Source organism: Notechis scutatus, chromosome 6 (assembly GCF_049901735.1).
Source record: "Notechis scutatus isolate UNSWTSFEM ecotype Mainland chromosome 6, rNotScu1.2, whole genome shotgun sequence".
Lineage (NCBI taxonomy): Eukaryota > Metazoa > Chordata > Lepidosauria > Squamata > Elapidae > Notechis > Notechis scutatus.
Window position 1 is genome coordinate 24,797,185 of NC_142014.1, and position 18,199 is coordinate 24,815,383.

At 41.1% G+C, this 18,199-nt stretch overlaps 2 protein-coding genes across 3 annotated transcripts in view; both read left to right on the forward strand.

The window, feature by feature from the left end:
- The window catches only part of LOC113419738 (fatty acyl-CoA reductase 1-like), a 57,366-nt gene extending 54,964 nt beyond the window's left edge, over positions 1 to 2,402 (forward strand). For both annotated transcript variants that reach the window (XM_087969544.1, XM_026679283.2), the window contains exon 12: positions 963 to 2,402. In XM_087969544.1, coding sequence (XP_087825670.1) covers positions 963 to 1,125 — 163 coding nt within the window. In that variant the 3' untranslated portion in view covers positions 1,126 to 2,402. The remainder of the gene's footprint in view (positions 1 to 962) is intronic.
- A 15,130-nt stretch (positions 2,403 to 17,532) lies between these two features.
- The window catches only part of LOC113419739 (fatty acyl-CoA reductase 1-like), a 28,609-nt gene continuing 27,942 nt past the window's right edge, over positions 17,533 to 18,199 (forward strand). The window contains exon 1 of the mRNA XM_026679284.2: positions 17,533 to 17,603. The gene's annotated coding sequence lies outside the window, so the exon portion shown is untranslated. The remainder of the gene's footprint in view (positions 17,604 to 18,199) is intronic.

An 18,199-nucleotide genomic window follows, 5' to 3' on the forward strand; every position in this document is an offset into this window, starting at 1 on the left:
TTTCTGGGGGGCATGTGATCTGGATAATTTCCTTAGAATATCTTGGAAGGTGAGTGAGACCAGCTGGTATCTTTAAGTGGTTCAAATGGATCTAATAATTGCTTCTCCTGGGTTGCTCTTTCTGGAGAGCTTAATTGACCTTTGGGTTTCACTTTATGAGCAAGAGTTGGCTGCTGATAGTTATCATTGCATTTTAACTATTTTAATTCCTCAAGGTGCTCGGGCACCCTGCCTGATCTGTAACTCCGGCTTGCAGGTATTTTTAATCTAATGATTGGTATTTAGGGCAGCTTTTTGCAAGCAAAGAAGCTTTTTGTATTTTTGTACAGGTAATCCTTGACTTACAACAGTTCATTTAGTGACCATTCAAAGTTTCAATGGCACTAAAAAAAGTGACTTATGACCATTTTTCACACTTATCACAGCTGCAGCATCCCCACTGTCATGAGATGCCAGACGAGGAGAAGTTCCCCTTGACATGAGTGATGTTGAGTTAGCCACACCCACCCAATCACATGACCACCAAGCCACACCCACCAACTAAGCCACGCCCACATAACTGGTTGTTAAAAAAACTGAATCCCACTCCTGAGGATAAAATGTAACTGATGGAAACCTATTAAGAAAAGATCCAACCTAGAATAAAAAGAAATTTCCTGACAGTGAGAAGAATTAATCAGTGGAACCACTTGCCTCTAGAAGTTGTGGCTACTCCCATTACTGGAGGTTTTCAAGAAGAGATTGGAGAGTCATTTGTCCAGAATGGTATACTGTTTTCTGCTTAAGCAGGGGGTTGGACTGATTGACCTCCAAGGTCCCTTCCAATACTGCATTTCTATTATTCCGTCCTGTTATTGATGTTCCATCATGCTCTCCATATTCCAGCTAGTGGTTGAGTTGTTTTGTGAATGATCTAGCATTGATATTTCAGCTTCTCTTCTTTCTCTTCTCTGCTTCATCAGGCTAAAGACCATTCACTGTGCACTGAAGGCCACCCTATTTGTGATCATCTGGCGTATATTCATTGCAAGATCCAAAGTGGCTCAAAATTTATGGTATTTTTTATTAAATCTCTGCTACAAGTTTTTTAGCTATGCTAGAGCTTCCAGCACCCTTAGAAATTGACTGTGCTTTTCTGGGAGTTGTTACTATGCCCTGGAAAGACCTTCATGACTTCAAATCAACTTTAGTATCTGTCTGCTTCAAGATATATTTCAACGGTTTAAGCATTCAACAGATAGCACAAGAGACTTACTCTAATCAGCACTACTAGCCCTACTACTATTAAATTATTGTTCACGATAAAATCTACCAGTTTTGTTCCATCCCAGTGTCCCAGCTGAAGCATGAAGATTGGCATTGGATATCTTCTACCCAGGATTACTGAATTGTATAATTTTCATACTGTACATGAAGTGATTTCTACAGCATTAACAAGGCTAAAGGTTTTGTTTCATAACAAAATTTTCACTCAGATTGAACATACAAACATGCAATCGATTAAGTGATGAAGGCTGCATTTTGGGGTGAGATCTTGCCTCTCGTCCATTTTTTCATGACTCACTATTTCTAAAGCCTAGAGATTAAATGCAGATTTCAGTACAATTCATCACATACAAAATGAGTACCTTGCACAGGCTTAAAATGGCTTTATGAGCCATGGTGGCGCAGTGGTTAGAACACAGTACTGCAGGCTACTTCTGCTGATTGAAAGCTGCCTGCAGTTTGGCAGTTGGAGTCTCACTGATTCATGGTTGACTCAGCCTTCCATCCTTCCGAGATCAGTAAAATGAGGACGCAGACTGTTGGGGGCAATAGGCTGACTCTGTAAACCACCTAGAGAGGGCTGTAAAGCACTATGATGTGATATATAATTCTAAGTGCTGTTGCTATTGTAGAAAGCTATCACCCACCCCTCTCCTAGAAGAATGAAATATTTTAAGAAATATTAAAAAGGCAGAATATTATATTTTCCTGGATGAGAAATTGAGAAACATGCTCTTGGAGACAGAAAGCAGCCCCTACCTTTCTTGATGGCCCTCAGCAGATGTCAGCGCTTAAGAGATAAAGAGCTTATTGAGATCTAGGCAGCCCTATTCATAAGCAATTTTCCTGCAGCAAGGTAGGATTAGCCCTCAGCTACACTAGGAATTGCCCAACAAGCTCCTTCATTGCATCAGCAGACCAAGTTTCAACCAAGCTTGGCTCAGAAAAACTACAGAGCCAGCTATGACCCCTACAGCAGCCAATAGAATACATGTTCTTGCACAGGAACAGGAAGCTCAAGTTCAAAGACCAATAGAAGGTATAAATACCCCCTCACTCTTGACTCCAGGTGGTCAGCTGCACCAGAATCACAAACATGTGGTTCTGTTCATCAATAAATGGACCCTCTTTTCCAATCAGCCTCCAGCCTCCATTTTGTCTCCAGTGCCTTTCTCCTGGCTTGGAACTGAACCAGATGGATATTTCTCCCAATACTATTTATAGTTGCACCCTCCTTGCAGGGGTCTCTTGAGGGACCTCCTCACTATAGAGGCTTGCAAACCCTTAAGGTTCCTCTGTCTACAGCATTCCTGGGAAACTTGGTCAGAAGCTATGACATTGTCAGGATTCTGGCAGTTACCCCAATTAAATCATGAGTCTTGAGCCAATCTTCCAAAACTAAACAGGATTTATTGGGAGTTAATATGTCGGCATGACCTAGGTGTAGCCAACTCTGAGACACGTAATTCACTTGACCCTGATTTTCCCCCACCCTTCTGGGTGTATCATAATTCATATTTTCCAACGAAACACGTCCATAGCCAAGAGTCATCAATCATGTTCTCCAATTGGATTTTTGTGTGGCAGACACTTCAGTCATCTAGTTACAATCTCTGAAAAAGCTATGAATGGAATGCCCTTTTGATTTCCAAGCTGCCACACTGCTCTTTCAAACCCCTTTCCCCCCTCCCTTTCTGATGGCAACTATAAAAGAAATGTTTTATGAGTTGACAGACATCTTAAAAGGAATATTATGAAAGCCTTTCCTGCACCCACAACCAGAACGGTACAGTGGCTACTCTTTACAGGTGAAAAACCATTTATTTTTTCCAGAACTCAACCTGCAGTAGGAAGTTTCTGGGGACATAGTAATATATATTTACTTAATTGCTTAACATATTTATATAGCTACCAGGGAACACTGAGGGACAAAGAGAAACCAAACTATACAATCCCATTAAAAAGTAACTTGGTCAGGTTTCATGTATCAAATTGTATAATCAACGCAATTAAACTAATCACATCCACACCCAAGCTCTAGCAACATCTGTGGCTGGGGGAAGAGCTGGTTTTCACAACCTTCCAGAAGACCAATAAGAATGGGGCTGCCCACATCTCTTTGCAGATGCTTTCATGTTGAAAGGCAACCAAGAATGCGAGGGCCAAACCTCTAGATTTGCATGGCCACCAAGTGGGTGTGAGATTTATTTCCAGAGCAAAGTGTTGAAATGGAAGGAATCACCTTCACAGGTGTAGGCGAGCTCTCAGCAACAAGACATGAAATGTATGTTAAATCCATAGCAGGTAAATAATATACACAATTATGTTCAAACATATCATAGTTTATTAGGCAAAGGATAATGCTTATACTGCAAGTCTAGACTTTTTTTAAAAAAAAAGGAAATTAAGTACGTATATTTAATAAGGCCCAAAGTTGCTTTTTTTTCAAGAGGGAACTGAGCTTTCTGGTTTCCAGTTGCCTCTTGTAAAAAGCACTTTTGGGACAACCATGACCTGAATGACTGAGAATCTCCATAGACATATATTCAATGAATACTTCAGCTTCAACCACAACAATACAAGAGCACACAATAGATACAAACTCAAGGTAAACCGCGCCAAATTCAATTGCAGGAAATATGACTTCAGCAACAGAGTGGTCAATGTCTGGAATACTCTACCTGACTCTGTGGTTTCTTCCCCAAACCCCAAAAACTTTAATCTTAGACTGTCTACTATTGACCTCACCCCTTTCCTAAGAAGTCTGTAGGGGGCATGCATAAGCGCACCATTGTGCCTACCGTCCCTGTCCTATTGTTTCTTTTTTATTTTTCTTATATGTATCCATTTCATGTATTCATAACTATGTTTATACTTATACCTATTATCTTGTAAGTGATTGACAAATCAAATAAATAAATAAATAAAAATAAATAGCCCATGTAACTGGAACAATGATTAAGGGAAGTGATGGGATTCAAAAAAAATTTACTACCGGTTCTGTGGGTGTAGTTTGTGGGCATGGCATGGCTTGGTGGGCATGGCTTGGTGGGCATGGCAGGGGGAGGTTACTGCAAAATCTCCATTTCTTTCCCACCCCACTAACCTGCTTTACAGCTCTGTTCTCCTGTGCAGGGTAACCAAAGAAGACCCAGCCAATCAGATGGGACTCAATGGGAGGCAGAGAAGAGATGGGGGTGGGGCCAGTCAGAGGTGGGATTTGCTGGTTCTCCAAACGACTCACAATTTCCGCTACCTGTTCTCCAGAACTGGCCGGAACTGGCTGAACACCACCTCTGATGAAGGGTTTGCAGGCTGAAATGTATGAGGAACAGTTGAAAAACTGTATATATCTGATCTAACGAAGAGAAGGAGTAAGAGTGACATGTTAGCAGTCTTCCACTGTTTGAGAGGCTGTCACAAACAAGAGGAGGACAATCTATTCTCCAAAGCATCTGAAGGCAGGACAAGAAGCAATAGATGGAAACTAAGAAACTGAGGAGAAATTTCCTGACAGTGAGAACAATTAACCTGTGGAACTGCTTGCCTTCAAAAGTTGTGGGTGCTGCATCACTGAAGGTTTTTCAGAAGAGATCAAAGAGCCACTTGTCCAGAATGGACAAAATAGAGATCAAGGGAGTTGGACTGGAAGACGGCCAAAGTCAAAGGGCAAAGACCATTATTCTGTATTCTGTAATGATGAAAGTATCCACAGGTGGGCATATTTAAAAATTGGTGAAGGCCAGGCAATGTAACTAGCTCAGAGAAAGAAAAATATTAGCCCTGCTTACAACTACTTATATGAGCCATAAGAGCCATGGTGATGAGTTTGCCTTCAATAATGCATTCTAACTACTGTAATGCATTATTGAAGGCAAACTCTACCCACTGCCAGTGGATCGATTCTGACTGGCTCAAGGTTGACTCAGCCTTCCATCCTTCCGAGGTCGATAAAATGAGGACCCAGATTGTTGGGGGGCAATAGGCTGACTCGGAGGGCTGCAAAGCACTGTGAAGCAGTACATAAGTCGAAGGGCTTTTGCTATATTTTTAGAAGTTATCTTAGTATTTCTCAGGTCCCGATAGATGAGAATATTTGTAGCTCAGGGTTAAACTATGGGGTTATTGATGATGTTATCTAGTTTGGTTATGGAATGTCTGCAATAAAACAAGCAAGCTCGGAGAACATCATGGGCCTCATACTTCTTGGGTCCTTGGTTAGGACTTGAATTATTGAGATTCCACCAATCTTAAACTGTGAAGCTAATTATAAAATAAAGAAAACTTCACTAGTCATTCAAACCCAGCAGATTAATAAGTCTTTTAAGAAAAACACTACCCTGTTTTTTTAACCTTAACTAAGGAACGTATGCAAGCATTCATTTGTGTGTGCTTGTGTCCCTTTTTATGTGATGCTTCAGGAATACAAGAAGGCAATCCTGAAATTATGGTGGGAAGAATGCAAAAGTGTGTGTATGTGTGTGTGTCTTTATTACAGCAAAAGGCACTAGTCTTCATAGGAAAAGACACAGAATCCTGCACTAATATCCATACAATGTTTGCAACAGGGGTGGGATTCACATTTTTTTAACAACTGGTTCTGTGGGCACAGCTTAGTTGGTGGGCATAGCTTGGGGATCATGTGACTGGGTGGGCATGGACAACGCGACATCACTCACAATTGAGGGGCACTTCTCCTCACCTGGCTTCTCCTGACTGTGGGGATGCTGCAACGGTTGTAAGTGTGAAAAATGATCATAAGTCACTTTTTTCAGTGCCATTGTAACTTTGAGTGGTCACTAAATGAACTGTTGTAAGTCAAGGATTACCTGTTGAAAAATACAAAAAGCTTCTTTGCTTGCAAAAGCTGCCCTAAATACCAATCATTAGATTAAAAATACCTGCAAGCTGGAGTTACAAATCAGGCACGGTGCCAGGCAGTAAAAAAAACCAGTGCCAAGCTTGCATCCTGCCTCTTGGAAGTACACCCCAAAAGGACAGTGCCAGATACCACTAAAGCAGTGAAGGAAGACCCCCTCCCTAGATAGAAAAAGAAACCATGAGGCAGGAAAAAATTTGAACACAATACAAATAATTAAATCACTACAGTAGCTGTTGTTACTGAAAGGGTATGTAAACTCATGTTTGAATGTCAATCTTTCTAGCTAGCCAAGAAGACTTGCTGAATGTCACTCCTCTTGGTTCCTTGTAATTAAAAAGCTTCTTTCTGGCAGTTCTGCTTCATTATTCAATTATTTATTCAAAGTGCTAACTCCAACAGGGGAGTATTTCCTCCCAACAGCAGTGTAAAAAGCTTAAAACAATCCTTCCCCTTTAAGAAACTCAAGCTGTCAGGTTTCCAAATGAAATGGCTACACATATATCAATTTCGGGCTGGACACAATCAAAGTACCAGCAAAGGAGAGGAAAAAAAACTCCAGAGAAGCTCCAGAGACAGGAAGTCTACCCCTGCCAAGAATGTAATAATGGTTAATGGAGAGGAAGTTTCTGTAAACAACAACACCAGAATGTAAAGAATGCCTTCCTTACAGGGTTAGGCTCTAAAGTGGGGAAAAAAACAAAAGGAGATTTCTTCGAACAACCAGTTCTCCAAACTGCTTAGAAATCTAACAACCGGTTCTAGTGAATAGTTGTGAACCGGTAGAATCCCACCTCTGGTTTGCAAGCACAAGGGTTGAGAAAGAGTTCCATTGTAGTATTTTACCAACACTTTTTGAAAAGATGCACATCCAGTGATTTAAATGTCTGCAGAAAGTGAATATCTGTGCATGTGTGATTCAACAAGTTCAAACTCTTCGGGAAGCTCTTCACTCAAACTGGAAGAAATGGCTAATTTGCTAAAATAAGATGGAGACTTATTGAACAAAAGATGAGATTTATTATGCATCTGATTGTGCATCTTCAGTCTTCCACCTGCTGAACTAATCAAGCAAGTGAGCATTATATAAGAGCTCAAAAAAGATCCTTTGTGAGTTAAATTCACAAACCAACTCAACTGTATCCCAGGAACAATCCAATTATTTAAAGCTCAAGTTATGCTTCTGGTGCAACCTGTCACTCAGCTGCACATCTAGAAAAACAACTCTGGATCTGAAGGTATCCAATCAAAATCCCTAAAAACTTTAACATTCATCCCTCAATCGACTCTTAATGTTTTCATAAAGCTAGAGAACTAGTAGTCTGCATTTTTGGGGTGGGCCTGTTGCTCCAGTTTCTGTACAAACAAAATCTTTGGGTCTGTCTTCTTAAATATATTTGTCTCTCTTGTCTCAAGAGACAAATCAATTATGAATTTGTGTACTGTATCTTTTTGGTTTCAGAAATATCCACTATTGGCCATGATGAAACCTAGGTCAAATTTAAGCAGTGGATTTGGGAACAAGATAGCCAATTTGATGGAAGTTTCCTGTCTTTGTTATTCTGAAAATATTCTTCTTCCAAGATATTCACCCACTCACTTGCTCACCCACTCTCTTTTCTCCCTGTCTCTAGTTAATCTGCTACTCAGTAAGATGATAACAGGCAAATGGCACTTGTGAATATTGTGTTACAGAAGTTGAAACTATATCACGTATTCTGGTAAAGCGCCCATTATAATCTCAATATCAAATGGATCATGAGGCTTTGATGATCATGAGATTACTACGCTAATTCCATGAGATTGATCTGCAAAAATCTCCAAGAAGATTGCAACATTTTAATCAGTGGCTATTGCAGGTTTATTTTGTAACTTTTTAATTATACCACACATCTTCACAGAAAGAGACATACATGTTGATGTATTTGATATAATTTTATGAATGATCTCGAGCTGTAAACAAACTTGAACTGACCTTATTATTGCTTTAGTGTGTTGTGCCAACAGCCCTTGTTAGGATTGTTATGAACTAACAAAAACCATTTAATAAAACTTATTAACCTCATGATAAGCAGGCTTGAAATCCTGCACTTTGGATTGGCCCTTGGATAGCGAACTGGGATTGGTCCTCATGGAGCAACCTGATTGGCTATTAGTTTAACATCTCTCATTGGGCAAAAGTTAAGCATTTGGACACAGGTCATTGGTTAACAGGTCAGTAGCTAGCTCTATAAAAGGGCTACTGCTGCACAAGGGTTTTCGCTCTGTTCCTGATCCTTAATAAAGAGTTGAAGTTCACTATTCTCTGACTCGTCTCAGTTCCTTGCACCCATGCCCAGAATATAACAAGGATGATGGACATCTGAAGATACCTTAGAACAGAGGTGTCAAACTCAAGGCCCAAAAGCCAGATCTGGCCCGCGGGATGCTTAAATCTAGCCCAGGGATGGAGAAGGCCTGAAAATATCAAAGGACTGGCCTGTGGGGCCTCCGTGCAGCCTGTTTTTGGCCAGCAGAGTGCTGCAGGAGGTTATGGAGGCTGAAAAGAGGCAGGCCCTCTGCCCCCATTTTGGCCTGCAAAGTGCTGGAGGAAGCATCTGTCCCATCTCCCCCTCTGCTTCCCCCCCCGGCTCTTGGAGGAGAATTACAATGTTGATCCAGCCCTTGAAGAAATCCAGTTTGACAACCCTGCCTTAGGATAATGATGTAAAGCAGGGGTTGCCAACCTTTTGGACCTCAGGGACCACCAAACTCATAATTTTAGATCCCAGGGACCACTAACTGGTTCTGTGGGCATGGCCTAATTTGTGGGTGTGTCTTGGTGGTCATGTGACTGGCTGGGCATGGCTTGTATGTCAATATTATAAATATTTATATAAATATTTATCTTTTTTATAAAGAAAGAGCAACTTTTACCCAAAATCAGGCAAAGCAGGCAGGCAGATTGAGTTGCTCACAGAATCACAGATTCATTCGGAAATCTATCTATCTGCCATCAGCTAGCTCAGTCTGTCACATAAAATTTGCTTGCAAGCAAACTCACAAAATTAACTCACAACACACCATGTATGTAAATATTGAATTTTTTATAAAAAAGAGCAACTTTGACCCAAAATCAGGCAAAGCAGGCAGGCAGATTGAGTTGCTCACAGAATCATTCAGTGATCTATCTATCTGCCATCAGCTAGCTCAGTCTCTCGAATTTGCTAGCTGTGAGTCTGCACTGAATAATAGAACCTTCAGTCCTAAGGGAGGTCCTGTGATGACCCAGAGTGTACCACAAACATAACAAAATCCAAAATGTAAATAAATGTCCTTTAATCCTCCAACTTGGCTGCACTGTTCAATAATACTCATTTGAAGATAAAACATACTCAAGAATAGTCTTCAAAAGAAAGCAATACAGTCCGAATTTATTGAGCAGATAGAGGTGAAATAAAAAATCAAACAAACCACAATGACAAAATTTCCACAATGGAACAGGAGAACTATTTACCAAATTCAAAGAGATAACAAGGCACAGTTTATTGGAAGGATGCCAACCAAGATAACTTCAGACCAAAATAAAACACGCTTTGTCTCCAGCGTTTGCCAGTATGCAGGTCCAAACTCTTATGCAGTTCTCAACATGCAGCCCAGGAAGAGGATCAAGGCCCTCTCCTCCCGAGTAGACCACATCTCTGTTGAGGTAATTCCCCGTTAGGAGAATGAGCGCATACAGGGAGACGTATTGAGAGTAGTGTTATACACACAAAGCACACAGATATACTGTACAGTAAATGTTGGTTTTTACTTCCAATAAAGGTTTTAAGCAAAGTTAAAACACAGTCGAAAGTCATTCACAGGTAAGGCAGTCAGTTTTCAATCCAGGGATAATCCAATAACAAATCCCAGTATCAAAAACAGTTCAATATCAGACTTACATCAAATCCAAAAAATATCAATTAGGAAGAACAGCAAAACTCTCCAACAGAAGGAAACAGAGACTGACTCACACTCTCTTCTGGGACTAAGATGAAGACAACCCAGGTTTTTGGCTCCATCTTATGGCCATTTGAGAAACCACACACAATTACACTTTTATGATTCTCTTAAAGAGACAGTATTAAAATGTCTATCCTGGTTTATATATTGTCCAACCCAGATAGCTGTTAGGTGACTTATATTCCTAACACTCTCCCCTTTTGGGTAAGATAATATATACAACCTTACATTCTAAGTCCATAATCTTCACAGCTAGCCTTATGCTTTATAGAGCCTTGGGCCTTTGTAAAATGATCTGCTATATTGTTTTCTGACATACAGTATTCCAGCTTAATCATTTTACTTTGCACACATTGTCTCACATTTAAATATCTTAAATCTGTGTGTTTCGTTCTTGTCTTAACAGCAATATTTGAAGCCATCTGTATTGCTGATTGGTTATCTTCATAAACAACAATAGAATCTGTTATATTAATTCCCAAATCAATTAATAATTGCTTATAAAAAACTAAATCTGTACATAATAAAGATAAACATGAGAATTCAGCCTCCATTGTTGACAAACTTAGATGTTTCTGTCTAATAGATCTCCATCCAATCAATGCCTTTCCCAATAATACTACAGTACCTGATGTAGATTTTCATGTATTTATGTCTGTAGCAAAACTTGCATCAGCATATGCAGTTAAATTCAGTTCATCTTTTGGCTCCAGATACAATGCATAATGCATTGTTTGTTTTAGATATCTTAATACACGTTTAGCAACTTTCCAGTGCCTTTCAATTGGCTCAGCATTAAATCTAGCTAATTGATTAACACTGTATGCAATATCTGGCCTTGACCAATTACTGAGATAAGATAAACTACCAATCAAGGACTGATAAATGTTCTTATCAAAAATAGGATTTGAACATCACTGTGGCTAAACTCCTGGCTCATTGGTGTCTTAGCCGGTTTACAAAGTTCCATTTTAAAACTTTTTAGTAATTGGTTAATTTTATCTGCTTGTGAGATCTTGTATCCTTCTCTAGTTCTATCTTTAAACCAAGATATTGTTTGATTTCTCCTAATTGATTTATCTTAAATTTCTTTTCCAATAGTGAAATTATCTCAGTAGCTTCTTGTTCAGTTTTGGTGATTAATGCTATGTCATCAGTAAACAATAACAATAATGAAATTACACCATTACTTTCTCTTTTAAACAAACATGGATCAGCCATGCCAGCTACAAAGCCTATCTTAGTTAATTCTTTTACTATACATTGGTTCCACTCATATCCTGATTGCTTTAAACCATAAAGACTCTTTTTCAATCTCCAGCAATCAGTTGTATTATCAGTTTTGATACCTAAAGGTTTCTTTAAATATATAGTGTGTTGCAACGGTGCATGCAGATATGCCATCCCTACATCCAAATGATTTACAATGTATTTCTCCTTAGCTGCCCACACTAATGCTGCCCTTAATGTAGTAGCCTTCAGACTAGTGCAAACACCTCATCATAGTCATTTGCTGTCTGATTGAACCCTTGTGCTACTAACCTGGCTTTATGGGTAACAGTCCCATCTACACCTGTCTTAAGCTTATATATCCTTTTGCACCCTATGGCATGTTTATCTGGTGGTAACTTAACATTTTCATATACCTCCAGACTTTTTAATGATTCCAGTTCCTTATCCATTGCTTTCTGCCAAGCAGCCTGATCCTTAGCTGGATACAGTTTTAGTTCACTATAGTTACTTGGAACTGTATTCACTTGGCATACAACACTAGCCTGATATCTATCAGGTGGTCATGTTACATGGGTTGAATGTCTTGGTATTACAGGGCTAACTGGTGGACTTCCCTGTGCCTTGTTGAGGTAATTCCCCGTTAGGAGAATGAGCACATACAGGAAGACGTAGTGAGAGTAGTGTTTGAATAATACACAAATAGCACACAGATACACTGTACAGTAAAAATGTAGGTTTTTACTTCCAATAAACATTTAAGCACAGTCCAAACACAGTCCAAGTCAAGCACAGTTAAAGCAGTCAGTTTTCAGCCCAGGGATAATCCAAATAATCAAAGTCCAGTATCAAAAACAGTTCAGTAACAGACTTACATCAAATCAAAGAATAACAGTCAATAGGGAAAAATCAAAAAAATCAAACGGCAAAACTCTTCCAACAGAAGGAAACAGAGACTCACTAAGACTTCACTGAGACTTCCTGAGACTAAACAACCCAGGTTTCTGGCTCCATCTTATGGCCATTTGCAGAACCACACCCAATTGCAGTTTTTGCATTCCCTTAAAAAGACAGTATTAAAATGTCTATCCTGGTTTATATATTTCCAACCCAAATACCTGTTAGGTGACTTATATTCCTAACATGCCACCTTCTCCTGTTCTCCTATTTTCTCCTGTGTCTGTCCTACTACTTCCTCCTGTTCTTCCTCTTTAATGGCTATTTGTGGTTTACTTATTTTATCTTTAGGGACTGTTTGGGTGTCAATAATAATATCATTACTGGATTCCTGTTCCAGTTTATTCCACCCAACGTGCTCAAGAAATTTTGCATTAGCACTACAATAAACATGAGCTGTGCCTTGATCCCAGAATCTAAACGATCTATGGTTGGCCTCATAACCCACAAAAAATAACTTCTTAGCTCTATGTTGCCCTTTCAGTCTTACTTGTGAGGGAATATGCACCCATGCTGGAGCTCCAAATGTGTGTAAGTAACTTAAATTTGGTTTTCTGCCATGCCAACGAGTGAATGGCAATTCACCAGTTGTTGTATTAACTACATTGTTTAAAACAGGGTTACTACACATTATGGCCCCACCCCACAGTGTTTCAAGCAAACCTGAATCAGATAACATAGTACAAGCCATGGCTTATAATGTTTGTCCTCTTCATTCTACAAATGAGTTATGTTGTGGTCTGTAAGGTGTAGAATGTTTATGCTCAACAGCCAATTTCAACATAGTTTGGAATCTTTTGTTAACAAACTCAGTCCCATTATCAGTAACTAAAGTAATTACTTTACTTTTCATTTTTCTCTCAGCAAACCTTAGCCAGTTAAAGAAATGTTGGAATGTTTCTGTTTTGTTTTTCATAAGATAGCAGAACCCGTATCGTGAGTAATGGTCCATAATACTCAAAATATAACAGGCACCTCCTAAACTTGGTTTCTTAGGACCAATTATGTCAGCAAACACAACCTCTAAAGGTTCTTTGGTCTTAAACCCATTAAGTCTATTTGCAGGAGTAACCTTACTTTTCTCTTGGCTACAAGCATTACAGTGTAAATACTTGCTACAAGGTTTCAATTTTATTCCCTCTGACAATTCAACAGTTTGTTTGAGCATTTTGAAATTAATGTGCCCTAGACGTCTAAGTAGTAAATGTATACATTCATCATGTGGCTTAACATTGTTATAAACTGAGTTAGCCATCTTCAACTGATCATCATGTATCACATATAAATCATTCTTTAAAGTAGCAGTAACACTTTTGCCCTCTTTCTCTATTATACAGTTATCTCCCCTAAAGGTTACTACATAACCAAGATTAACTAAAGCCCTTACTGATAACAAATTACATTTCAGTTTAGGTACATATAACATAGTTAAATGTTCGTTTATACAAGAACAATATGCAGTACCTTCACCAGATGCATTAATCTTCCATCCATTTGCCAATGATACATGTTGTTTACTCATAGACCTCTTTACAAACCTTTTTCTATCTTTAGTAATGCATTGCAATGCTCCACTATCAATAACCCACAAATCATGGTTTACAGTTGAATTGCTAGACATAGCTAAACTAACATTCTTCTTGGCCTACTGGTGTTTACCAGTATTCTGTTGTTTTCCCTTCTTACAGAATCTAGCTATATGTCCCCTAGCCCCACAAGAAAAACATTTCCTAACAGTATAGGCAGTTGAAGACAAATCCTCTTTTTGTGGTTGTTCCTTCCTCAGTTGGTCCCTATCCAGCCGTCTTCTTGCTTCTTCTAACAACCTTCCAGTTATGTCAGTCAATGTCAGTTTATCTCTGGACAGGACTTCCAGTGAAGATACATAATCATCATAACTTTCATCCAATGAGGAAAGAATGATGTAAACTTGATGCAGCTCTGAAAATATCAGTTCCTTTTCATGTAGTGCTTGAAAAGTTCTGTTCATGAAGTTCAAATGAGCTAACATATCTCCACCTTTCAGAAGATGTGCTCTAAACAGTTTACGTGTAAGATGTATGTGTGCACCTACACTGTCACGAACATAAATCCTCTTCAAATTCTCCCAACACTTAGCAGCAGACTCTTCTCCATGAATATGGACTAGCTGCTGGTCACTCAGTGTTAGTCCAATTATACAAAGAGCTTTTTTTTTTTGTTCTATTTAAAGTCAGCAAGCTTCTTGGCATCGTCCTCATTAGCTGGATCCCAAGCATTAACATCCAGTGGATCTTGAACTACATTCCATAAACCTTCTCTATGCAGAAGTAGAGTGCACTTCATAGGCCAGGAAACATAGTTTGTTCCATCCAACCGGGTTATCAGTGATAGTCTTGTTGAAGTGTCTTGTGCCATCTTTACCAGGATAGTAACCCACAACTAAACAGTAAACAGCTGTCTGTATACAGTACTGTGCATTCACACTAACTCTCAGTTATCTGAGCCTGGTATGGCCTGGGCCCATAACCAGTGTTGAGGTAATTCCCTGTTAGGAGAATGAGCGCATATAGGGAGATGTATTGAGAGTAGTGTAATACACACACAGCACACAGATACACTGTACAGTAAATGTTGATTTTTACTTCCAATAAAGGTTTTAAGCAAAGTTAAAACACAATCCAAAGTCATTCACAGGTAAGGCAGTCAGTTTTCAATCCAGGGATAATCCAATAACAAATTCCAGTATCAAAAACAGTTCAGTATCAGACTTACATCAAATCCAAAAAATATCAGTCAATTAGGAAGAACGGCAAAACTCTCCAACAGAAGGAAACAGAGACTGACTCACACTCTCTTCTGAGACTAAGACTAAGACAACCCAGGTTTCTAGCTCCATCTTATGGCCGTTTGAGAAACCACACCCAATTACACTTTTATGATTCTCTTAAAGAGACAGTATTAAAATGTCTATCCTGGTTTATATATTGTCCAACCCAAATAGCTGTTAGGTGACTTATATTCCTAACAGTCTCTCCCTTATCCTCTCCTCCCTGCATGCCCCAGGATGGATAGGGATGGGCCTGGGTCCTCCTCTGACTGCTCACCCGGTCTCTGCCCTTCCCCAGCCTCCTCCACAACCTCCAGAGCTGTTAGGAATGTAAGTCAGCTAACAGTTGGGTTGGAAAATATATAAACCAGGATAGACATTTTAATACTGTCTCTTTAAGGGAATGCTAAAATTGTAATTGGGTGTGATTCCACAAACGGCCATGAGATGGAGCCAAAAACCTGGGTTATTCTGTTCTGTTGTTCTGGAGCAGGGGTGGGCAAACTTTTTGGCTCGGGGGCCGCATTGACTTTTAAAATTTGACAGACGGGCCGGGTCAGCACAAGATTTTTGGGGAATCGCCCCCCCACCCTTTCCCCCCCTCTTCTCCTCCTTCCCCTCCCCTCGGAGGCCCCCTGAGTCAGGAGTTGCTACCGCCGGCGCAGCTCCGCGCGGCTCCAGTCCTGCGTTGCCTCGGGAAGGGAAAGGCAAAAAGGAAGAGCCAGGGCGGTGCTTTGCAATGGCAGCAGCGGCACTGGAGGCTCAGGCTCAGCGGCTCCTGGTTTTGCCTTTTCCTTCCCAAGGCAACACGGGACTGGAGCCGCGCGGAGCTGCACTGGCGGTAGCAACTCCTGACAGCCCCAGCAGGACACCTGAGCAGAGCCCGGGCGGAACTGCCTGTTGCTGCTGCCGGAGCACCGCCGGGTCGCCTCCTCCAAGCAGCCCGCCCGCCCGCCGGGCTTCCCCTCCGCCATGCAGCTCGGGGCCAGGCACGAGCGCCCGCGAGGAAAAAGGAAGCCGCAAGTTGCTGGGAAGTTGCTCGGGTGCTGGGAGCAGGCTTTTAAAGTGCCGCCCGAGCAGGACCGCCGAGCCGGGAAATGGGGCACCAAGGCAGGGCAAGGCTCCACCAGCAGCGGCCTAGCTTTAGGTGGCTCCAAGCAGCCCGCTCAAGCAGCCCGCCCAGCAGCCGCTCCCAGCCCGCCCGCCGGGCGGAACCCTTCCCGCTCCTCGGCCGGAAGACGCTCCCGCCTGCAAACTTTGCCTTTGCAAAGTTTAAGCCTGGAAGCCCCGGAAAAAAAGGGGGATCGGCGGGGACTCACCTTCGGAGAGGTCGCACTCGAAGGCGATTTCAAACTCCTAGCCGAGGCCTTTGCAAAGTTCTTCTTTTCTTTCCTACCCTGAGAGCGCTCCGCACTGTTTTGCAGCTTTGGGGTCCACGCGGCGCAGGGCAATACGCCATGCCCAGCGATTTTTTTTCAGGGGCGGGCCGGATTGGACAGACCAACGGGCCGGATGTGGCCCGCGGGCCGTAGTTTGCCCACCCCTGTTCTGGAGAGTGTTGCCATTCCTATTGATTGTTGCTGATCATAGTTCTTCTTGGCTTTGATGTCAGTTTGTTACTGAACTATTTTTGATACTGGACTTTGTTATTGGATTATCCCTGGACTGAAAACTGACTGCTTTAACCATGAATGACTTGGACTGTGTTTGGACTTTGATTAACCATTTTACTGGAAGTAAAAACCTACATTTTACTATACTTTGGCTGTGTGCTGTATGTGTGTTATTCTTCACTACTCTCACTACGTCTCCCTGTGTGCGCTCATTCTCCTAATGGGGAATTACCTCAACAGGAGCCACACTTCCACTCCCTGTTGGCTGTTCCTCCTCTCCCTCAGAGTCAGTCTCCATCAGGGGCATGACAGGTTCGGTTGTGCTTAAAAGCACTAGACTAGCTAGAAAGCAAGAAATCCAACCATTTCCTCCTTCCTAGCTCATCTAAATCTCCTGGCACAGCAGAACAGATGATTGTCAGAAAAAAGAAAAATAGCAATTTAGCAGGCAAATTTGCCAGGTAAGGGGTGAGTGGGCGGGTTCCTGCAGGCCATGTGGGCTGCGCAGCCTTGTGTTTCTGCATAGCCTGGATTAATTGCTTTAGGGGAGTGCTCTGGGGGTGAGATTTCTCTGCAGCCCATCAAAATTTTCTCATGGCCCACCAGCTCAAGACAGCAGCTTGTGCCAGAACTAATTGTTTTATTTACAGATGCAGATTAACAGAGTTGCAAGTGTCCTTGTTTAAAAACAACCTTTGTCTTCTAAATTTTGCAACGTCAAAGACTGTGTAATCAAGAATATTAGATTAATAGCTGCTGCAAGGATTTTGTCCTGGCCACACCTATTATATAAATGAGGATTTAAAAATTCATCTCTGTCATTCATGGAAAAAAGACAATAAGGTAATAAAGATCTACCTATCCGGTAAGTAACTGGTGCTTCGTTTTATAGTCATTGAATTAATCTTCTGGTTGGTTATGACTTGTTCCTATCTGTTGTGCTTTTCTCCTTTTATTTGTAAGACACTGGGTCATTAAGGAATCAGGAGCTCTGGGAAATGGAAGTAGGCCAATAAACAAATATGTATGGAATGATTCCTTTTGAATGGTCTGGGGAGTTTTTTCTAACCTGGGTGAGAAGAAGCCATCCCCCCTTGCTGTGGGTAAGGAACTTCGCTTGGTCTTCAAGGCCAGGTCAGTGAGGAAGAATGCTGTGCACCAATCATAGTAAGGAGTATGCAAGGCTTTGTTTTAGACCCAGTACTCTTCAATATCTTCATCAATGATTTGGATGAGGGGGTGTATGGGTAACCCATCAAATTTGCAGACGATATCAGGCTGACAGGAACAGCCAAGACTCCAGAAGATAGGCTTAAGCTACGGAAGGATCTTGACCGATTTGAACATTGGGCGCTGTCTAATAAAATGAAACTCAATGTAAGGTTGACACAAAGAAAAGGGGGTCAAGCTATTCTCCAAAGCACCTGAGGGCAGGACAAGAAGCCATGGATGGAAACGAAT